General features: G+C 58.8%; 1 protein-coding gene across 1 annotated transcript; it reads right to left on the bottom strand.

Annotated features, from left to right (window-relative positions):
• Nucleotides 1-719: 719 nt before the first annotated feature.
• NMUR1 (neuromedin U receptor 1) lies at nucleotides 720-6762 on the bottom strand. Its single transcript, XM_090269370.1, has 3 exons — nucleotides 6673-6762; nucleotides 3640-4507; nucleotides 720-1121 (listed from the first exon to the last, which is right to left on the bottom strand). The coding sequence occupies exons 1-3, from the start codon at nucleotides 6673-6675 to the stop codon at nucleotides 793-795; spliced, it is 1200 nt and encodes a 399-aa protein (XP_090125496.1). The 5' UTR covers nucleotides 6676-6762; the 3' UTR covers nucleotides 720-792.
• Between the last annotated feature and the right edge of the window lie 2508 nt (nucleotides 6763-9270).

A 9270-nucleotide genomic window follows, 5' to 3' on the forward strand; every position in this document is an offset into this window, starting at 1 on the left:
TAATATTGTTTGAGGATATTCACGTTGCTGTGCAACCAGTCTCCAGAAGGGGGCATGGGAGGCGGTGCCCGGGAAGGTGGGGGAGGGACTGCCCAGGGCTGGGGGGACAGGGGGAGGGTGCGCAGTCATTTCCGCGGGGTAATAATGACTTAGGCACGAACGCAGAAAACACAGCTAAAGTGTCAGGGGTGGCACTTAGAACGCCGGGACCCCTTCCATGTTTTGCAAACAGGGGACCGAGGCCTGGAAAGGGGCGGCGATTTGCTTGATGCCACACAGCAAGGTGGCAACAGGGCTGAGATTGGAACCAGGTCCCTAGCTCGCTGGCAGCCCCGCCACGCAGCAGCGCCACCAGGTGGAGACGCCAGAGCAGAAGAAACTGACTTGGGGCTGGGGAGGGGTCAGGTAAGAGTAGGGTCCCAGGTGGAGGCTAAAGCTAGGAGGGACAGAAAATGCAAAGGAAAGGGAGGGTCCTGTGAAAACATGTCAGAAACTGGTGGCAGGAGTGGGGATGTCCCCAGGTGAAGGCTTGTCCAGCAGGGAAGGGCTTCCTGGGGGCCTGGGGGCAGACGGTAACCTTATATCCCTTCTGGTACGTGGTGGGGGCAGGAGTCACTGAGGTGGCTGCAGTGGGGATGGGCCCAAAGGGGACAGGCATGAAGACATCCCCGCAGAGGAGGGCAGGTGTGGCTCCCAAAGCTGCACGTGGCCCTCTGGCTCCTCCGGGTGGAGCTGCTTGGAGGCTCCTCTGTGGAGGGGTCCGTCTCTGGCTGCCCCCAAGGGCCACAGCTCTCAGCCCGAGAGTGGGAGGCCCACGTCACACAGGGTGCTGCCCGTGCTCACCCTGCTGAAGCTGGGGGAGCTGCTGCCGCGGAGCCTGTGGCGCTGGCACCGGGTGCCCAAGCACAGGGCCTCCCGGAAGGTGTCCTGGAAGCGGGTGGACATGAGGCTGTAGAGCACGGGGTTGACCGCCGAGCCCAGGTATAAGAAGACCCCGGAGACGACATGCACGTACTGGAAGGCCTGGTGCAGGCCCTCGGTCCAGTTGAGCACGGAGCCCCACATGAGGCGGTCGATGTGGAACGGGGCCCAGCAGACGCCAAACACCAGGACCAGGACAACTGCAGGGGCAGAGGAGGGAGGCTGAGCGCCCGCCGGAGCCCCGTCCCCTGCCCTCCCCGCCCCGCTGTGCTCCGCTCCTCCCCGCGTCCTCTCCCAGCCCACAGGCTCCCCACGCCCACTGTCATCTGGATGTTTCCAGCAATTTGCCTGCCCTCGCCGCACCCGTTGGAGATGCTGCTCCGAGCACTGTCGCTGGCTCGGCGAGGGCGTGTGTGCTCTGCCCCGGCCACAGCCGACTGAACCATGCGCCGGCATCTGAGCCAAGCTGGCCAAGCCCAATTGCCTCACCCTGGAACTTGGAAATGGGTGACTATTAGCCACGGGTGCCAGGCCCCAGCATGACGCAGACTGTGTGGCCAAGGCCCACTCGGGCGCCCACTTGGGGCGCCACTCGGGGCCCATGCTTGCTGACACGTAAGCAAAGAGAAGCAGGAGAATGGGTCCATGTTCAGACAGCAGTAGATCGGAAGTTAAGGGGCCAGAAAGCAAGACAACCGCTCCCACACACACACACCTTGCCTCCCTTGGCCCCAGGTGCCTTCCCAGCCCCAGAGGCCAGCTCTCCTAAGGCCCAGCTGAATAGCCCTCCCTGCACTAACCGCCCATTCCTTGGGAGCCCACCCCCAGCCAAAGACACAAGAGGTGGCCAAGCCCCGACTCTTTCTCCCCATCTCCCTTCCAGCCCTAATCTTAACCAGCCATGTCCTTTTGTGGGTCTCTGTCACCGGTCTGCCTTGGTTTTGGTTTCTTATTACTCTTGTTTGCTCAGCGATCTTTCCCCTGCAGTGTCTTCCCCAGGGTAGTTTTCCTCACAGCCCCAGGGTTCGGGGTCCCCAGCACACAGCCTAGTGCGCACAGTAGGCCTTCAGAAAGTGAAGGTGGGGGAAAGAGGGATAGAGGGACGGAGGGACGGAAGAAGGGAGGGAGAGAAGAAAGCCAGGGCCCCAAGCCAGCAAGCAAGGTGGCTTGAAGGATACACCCCACCTGCCCAGGGCAAGGGCCATCCCAGCCAAGCAGACCCGGACCCGGACCGTGACCTGGGGAAGGCCAAGGCGGGTACAGGGTGGGTAGGGGCCAGTAAGTCTGTAGTGCAGGTTTCACACTGCAGACCTGGCAGGCAACCAAGGAGTTCCAGGCGATGACAAGCGACACCTCACTTTGGGACACTCTTCCTGGGCAGCAGGAAGGGTGGGCCTCTCTGGGAATGGGGCAGTCCCCAGTTAGCTGGCTCTAACCCCATGGCTTTGACCAAGGCCTCACCAGCCCTGTCCTGCCCTGGCTCACCCCACCTACCTGACTCAGGCCCTGCTGGGGTGGGGTGAGATGGGGCGGAAATCAATGATTGGTTTAGTATTAGTTTGTCTCGCTTCCCCAGGGCCACTGTTTGTGAAGAAGAGCCAGTTCTAGGCCACAGAAAGACCCAGAGCCCCACCCCAGCTGGGGAAGCCCTGGCTGGCCCCAATCCACACTTCTGCCCTGATTCTCCCATGCTCTGCACACAGACCCTCACAGGCACGCCTCCGGACAATTCTCTTTTAGACAATGGTCACTCCTGTGGTCCCCAAGGCACCAAAGACATAAATGGAAGAAACTCATCATGTTGTCTCTCCAGCTGCCCCCAGATCCCACAGATTGGTTTTGTGGGGGCTAGTCACTTCAGCATCATGTCACTCTGGCCCGGGGGTGGGCCATGAACTATCCCCACCCATTAGAATCCTTTCCTCAAGAAAGCAGATCTCAGCCCTGGCTGGTGTGACTCAGGGGGTTGATCACTGGCCTGCCAACCGAAAGGCACTGGTTCGATTCCTGATCAGGGCACATGCCTGGGATGTGGGCCCTGAAGGCATGGGAAAGGCAACTGACGGATGTTGCTCTCACACATCAACATTCCTGCCCCTCCTTTCCCCTCTCTCTAGAAATGAGTAAATAAAATCTTTTTAAAATAAAAGAAAGCAAACCTCTGTACCCGTGACCTTGCCACGCTATGTAGGGAAGGACAGAGCCAAGACATATTTAGGAGCCAAGATGAGAGATCTGGAGGGTCCAGATGCCATGAACAGCTCTGCCATCCTGGAGCCCAGCCCTGTACCCCTGCCTAGTCTGTGGTTTGGTACCATGACCAGGCCTGGCTTCATGGATGTGCCACCTGTGCATGTGCACAGGGCCCCAAGCTTAAAAGCGTTAATGCTCTGCTGTTGCTGACTTTACATCCTTAATAATTTTTGAACTAGGAATCTACATTTTCATTCTGCACTGGACCCTGCAAATTATGCAGCCAATCCTGCCATAAGCCATGACTATTTATCTTTGGTGTGAATAGCTCGATGGTAATCTAAGAATACCCAAGCATACACACATATGCTCACGCATATGCATGCACACACACACCACTGTGGGGCGTGTGATTCCAAGCCTCCCACTCATAAATCCAGCCCCAGCCCCTGCCCCTCAGCCCTGGAAGGCCCAGCTTCGGACCCTGTGCCTGGCTCAGCCCTGCTTCCCCTGAGAGACACTTACACATCATCTTGGTCACCTGCGTCCGACCCCTGCGGCTGTCTCTGGCCCTGGCCCTGCCCTGGGCGGCCCGCTTGAGCAGCAGCAGCCTCTCACGCCGCAGCTGCAGCCCAATGAGCAGGTAGAGCACGCTGATGGTGGCCATGGGCAGGCAGAAGAAGAGCAGAGTGGTGATCTGTATGACCACGTTGTAGAGAGCCCTGGGGCGGACCAGCGTGCACACGGCGGAGCCGGGCACCGTACCGCGGCAGGGCACATCCAGCTGCTGGATGCCGTGCAGGCTGGTGTTGGGCAGAGAGCAGAGCACCGCAAGGCCCCAGATGGCCCCAAGCACGCGGCGCATGTGGGCCCAAGTCATCACGGACCTGACCTGCAGCGGGTGCACCACGGCCACATAGCGCTCCACACTCAGGGCAGTGACATTGAGCACAGACGCCAGGCAGACCACCTCAAAGAGCATGACGCGGAAGTAGCAGCCCCCAGCCCCCAGCCGGAAGGGGTAGTTCTGCCGCATCTCGTAGAGCTCCAGCGGCAGGCCCGCCAGCAGCACCAGCAGGTCCGACACGGCAAGGCTGAAGAGGTAGCAGTTGGTGGGCGTGTGCATGCTCTTGTGACGCAGGATGACCGTGCAGGTCAGCCCGTTGCCCACGATGCCCATCACGAAAATCAGCAGGTATGTGACACAGATGGGCATGAACAGCTCCGTCTCCTGGGACCCCAGGTACTTGAGTCTCAGCTCCTTGTCAGTCAGGTTCAAGTCCATGGGGTCAAAGAGCCCCCAGCCCCTACTGCCATTGCAGGACACCGGGCTCCTTGTATCCCTGGGGGACATGTCTCCAGGGAAAATGGAACAGTTGAGGCAGAAAGAAGCCTGTGAAACAGAACACAGGGACACCTAGAAAAGTCACTCAGAGAACCCTGGCTCTGTCATAGTCCATCAAACCAAAGGTGCCATTACTTTATGTACTACTGAGAAAGAAAAAACTGTCATCCGTTGTAAGATGCGTTACAACGTCAGAGAGGTAAAAATGTACATTTTAAGAAGATTTTATCTATTTATTTTTAGAGAGAGGGGAAGGAAGGGAGACAGAGAGGAGGAGAAACATCCATGAGCTAGAGAAACATAGATCGGTTGCCTCTCGCACGCCCCCAACTGGGGACCTGGCCCACAACCCACGCACGTGCCCTGACTGGGAATCGAACCAGCGGTCCCTCAGTTTGCAGGCCGGTGCTCAATCCACCAAGCCACACAAGCCAGGGCTAAAAGTGTATATCTTAAAAATGACCAAATGTGGCCCTGACCAGGTAGGTCAGTTGGTTGGAGTACTGTCCGATGCAGGGTTCGATCCCCCGGTCAGGGTGCACACAAGTGTCAATAAATGCATGCACAGGAGGAACAACAAGTTGATGCTTCTCTCTCGCACTCTCTCCCTTTCTCTCTCTCTAAAATGTCAAATAATAAAAACATGTTTTAAATGATAAAAAGTGGGCTTCAATTTTAAATTTCATGATCTATTACATCCCGTGACTAAAAAATGAATCCTCTTCAGATGGGCTTTGCCATCTGTGTAGTCCGCCCTTGGATCTCTCCCCCTTCAAGCCACAGACCTTGGGACAGGTACTCAGTTTGGGCATCAGGAAAATGGACACAGTGTGCTGTGCTGCATAGTCTTGAGGAACAAAGGCTCTGGAAGCAACTGCCTGGGTTCAAATCCAGCCTCCCCAATTCCAGGCTGTGTGACCATTTGCCTGGTAACCTCTCTGCGGCTGTTTCCTTATTACGAGGACTGAGGGCACTTAATCCAGGAAAGGTGTTAACACTGGGCCTGCCTGACACACAGAAGGGCCAGGGTATCAACACCTCACTGAGGGGACTGAGTCACTGAGGGGATCAAGGGCTGAAAACTGTAATGCTGATCCAAAAGTTGGCTCTTGTTTCTGTTTTTCGTCACCCGAACTGTCAGAGGTGGAAATACTTGACATCCTTAACACTGCCAGCTCCGGGGTTCCCTCTCCTCTCTCAGGCTGCGCATCTCTGCCAGCCCACCGTATACGGTGATGAAGAACCAAGGCCATGGTGCTAAACAAACTAGCCTGAGCTCAAATGCCAGGTCTGCCACACTCTGGCTGTGACCTCTCCTTCCCGGGGCCTCGGTCTCCTCATCTGTGAAGTTGGGGTGTCAAAGAGAGCCTAGCTTAGAGGTTCTGGAAAGATTAGATGAGAGACTACACACAAAGTTCTCAGGAGCGCTTTGGCACATTCTGGGTGCTTCGTTGCAGCGCCTAGTAACATGATCCTTACCCCCGCACAGAAAAGGAAAGGCAGTCCAGGGGAAAGAGGGTAACAGCCCCATACGGTCCTCCTGAGCCTCCCCTCGGAGCAACCGGATTTTCAGGCTCAGTTCCTGGATCTTCCCCCTGTTCATTCAGCCCTATTTCCTCTCCTCAGTCGGGGACTTGGGGCCTCCTGTTACCCACAAAGCTGTGCATCCACCTTTCCGCTTTCTTCTCCTCCTTCTTTATTACGATGATAGGGTAAACCGGGCCACAGGGCTCCCGCCCCAAGCATTCTTAATCCTGAGCACCTTCGGCCTCTCCAAAGCCTCTACCCAGAAGTCTCCCCCAGCCTCCCTGCCCCCTCCCACACCTAACCCCCATCGTGGGATCCGGGTGCGTTTTAATTCACTCAGATGTTACCTCTGCCCCCACCCCCCTTCTGCTACCCCTACCCCGCTGGTGCGGGAGCCAAGGGCAGAGCCACGGGGCTGAGCTGGGACGGTGCAGCGCAAACCAAGGGTCAAGAGAGGCTCCCTACACCGCCTGGAAGGGTCTCCGTGACCCGCAATAAGACAAATAACCCGGGAAGCTGCGAGTCTCCGGGGATGGGGGCGCCCCAAGAGGAGCCTCCAACCTATACCGCCCTGGGAAGGTGCAGCCGGCGCGCTCCTCGCGTCTCTTCTCACCCAAGCCCCCGCCCGCGACGCGCCCCCGTGCAGCCGCTGCGCCCTCGCCCCCACCGGCACCCCGCTCCCCTACCATGCCGTCTGCGGCTCGCGGCTCCCGAGATCCAGGGGCGGGGAGCTCACCCGACGGGGACGCGGCGCCAGGCGGACTGGCCAACCGCCCGCGTGTGGTCCATCCACAGCCCGCGCGCCGTCGCCCGCGCGTCAGTGGCCCGGGCGCCCATCCAGGACCGCCCCCAGGGGGCAGGGCCGCCCCCGCAGCCTGCCTGCCCTGCCGCTGGACCCAGGCACGATTCCTTGGGGCGACCTGCGCGCCCACCCGAACGATAGCAGTTGTGTTTCCAAGCGTTTGAGGGGGCGCTTCCAAGGAGCGTCTTCCTCTCCAGAAACCGCTACAGCGCCCATGTCAGGGGTGAGAACCCGGCCGCAGAGAGAAGTCCCAGTGGCCCGGGTCTCACCCGCTGTGCGGGTGCTGCCGCGTCCCTGCCTCCTCCTACACCACATTTCAGACGTGCCTCCCAGGACAGCCCCCCAGCCCCTCGACGTTCATGAGCCCCCCACGGGTCTCATCCTGCCTCTTCTCCATCCCTCCACCCCAGGCCCAGGAAGGCAGCCTCCACTGCTTCTCCCTCGGGGCCCTCCAGCCCCTGAGTCCAGGTCCTCAACCCTCCCAGGAGCCGGCTTCTCCCATCCAGCCCTCCCCCGGCAGCCCAATTGTCCTGCGCCTTCAACGTGTCACTCCTCTGCTGAAACCATCTGTAGGGCTTTCCTTCTGAAAAAGAACATGGGTCTAACCCGATATTGGGCCGCCCTGGCCCCCATGTGCCTTCCTGGCCCCCCTTTACTAAATCTCTCACCCTCAATACCCTTCCTCTCTTCCACTCAGATGCCCCCCCCCCCCCAGGCCCCTCACCTGCTCACAGAATGTCCACAGGGTCGGAGGGGGGGAACCGTTGGTGGGAAGAGCCACGGATGCTGGGACTCCAGCCTCGTCCTGCTCCCCCAAGCTATGCACAGGTAAACCCAGCAGGGATCACCGCCCCTGCTCCACCCGGTCCTCCTACCAGCTCCTTAGCTGGAAGTTACTTCATCAGGAACTTGCCACGGGGCCTAGAAACGTGAATGTCACCAGCACAAATGCTGGCTCTTGGGTCTGATTCACTTCCTGCCTCAGTGAGGCTCCAAAATCCTCAGTTCTGACAGATACCTTCTCAAGAGCCCCAGGTGCCAGAATCACACTCTGAGAAGCACTGGGAGGGCCCAGGTACAAAGCCCCAGGACCCAGGAGGGCTGCTGGTGAGCTGTGGGAATGGGAAGAGACTCAGCACCCCTGCGCCTCAGTTCCCCTTCCTGTAGAACGTGCCAACGCCTGTTACAACCAGTGTAAGCGCCAGGAGACAGAGCGTGGGGGGTTAGCACAGGGCTGGCATGTGGTCAGCATTCACGAAACTTCGGTGGGATTAGCTCCATTTAGTGACAACTGGAGGAAAGGCCTTCTTCCCCCCGACTTTCCCTGCCCCTCCCCCACCCCAGGAGTCTGGCCCTGGGAACTGGGAGTTAAACCCTCTCAAAGCCTCATCAGGCCTGCCTTTTCAGGAACGCCACATATAAACACAGCTCGAGGCCCAGGGAGGGGGGTGGATGGTCTCCAAGTCCTTGGAGTCAAAGACTGTGGACTTTCCCAGAGGGCTAACTACTGAGCCCCAGACAAATGAGCCCGGTGGAGCCTTCTGGACCAGGGCTGCTCTCGTATCGGGCGAGCAATGGCAAGCAGGCAGCATCGCTGGGAAATGTGGCCCCCGACAGCGCTTAGCCTGTGGTCAGTGTTTCTAACCCGTGCCTCCATCCCTGGAACACACACACTCACACACACCACTTTGCACAGACTCTGAGTGGCCCGAAACCCACTGTGGACCCTTTGGAGATGCTCAGAGCCCAGGAAATAATGGAGAAGGCGCCCTGGTCTGCCTCACAGAGGCAGAGTGGCTCCCACTGGTCAGGAATTCCGACAGCTGGCAGCATCCCTCACACATTAACAGCCATCAAAGAGCACGTCAAGCTAAAAGGTAGCCCCCAAAGGGAGAGGCCCAGTGGCCATTGATCGATGCAGCACTGTCCAGAGGCCCTGGGTGCCCTGGCCTCTGGGCCTGAGCTCGAGATTACCATGGCAGCTTGGGTGTCACCAGTGACACCCTGCTGCCTCCCTGCTCTGCGCTGAGGTGGCCTCCCCAGAGCCACGCCCATGGGTAGACACTTCCAGGGCTGAGGCGTGGAATGAACACATCTCAGGCTTTCTGGGAACATACCTCAATCTCCTGAGCTTGGCTGGTGGGCATCTACCCAGCTAAGGGCCAACTCCTCATGACAGCACATCTGCCCGGGGAGGGCCACTGGGACCTGCCGGAGCTGGTTGGGGTGCCCCCCAGGTCCTAGAGCATTCTGGACTAGCTCCACAACCCCTCCCCACCCTGCTGACTCCAGAGCTTTCCCCAGGGAGCAGTTTGGTACCCAGTTTGCTCTGGAACTTTTGGTTAAAATTCAAGGGCTCCTTCAAGGGGGCTTGGTGCCCTCCAAGGGATCATAGCACGCGACTGCCACTGGGATGATTTTCCAGAGACGGAAGTTTCGTTCTCTTCGTTCTTGGGAGACACATGGCAGAAGGCTCGTAGCC

Source organism: Furipterus horrens, unplaced genomic scaffold (genome assembly GCF_987537825.1).
Source record: "Furipterus horrens unplaced genomic scaffold, mFurHor1.1.pri manual_scaffold_1, whole genome shotgun sequence".
Taxonomy (NCBI): Eukaryota; Metazoa; Chordata; class Mammalia; order Chiroptera; family Furipteridae; genus Furipterus; species Furipterus horrens.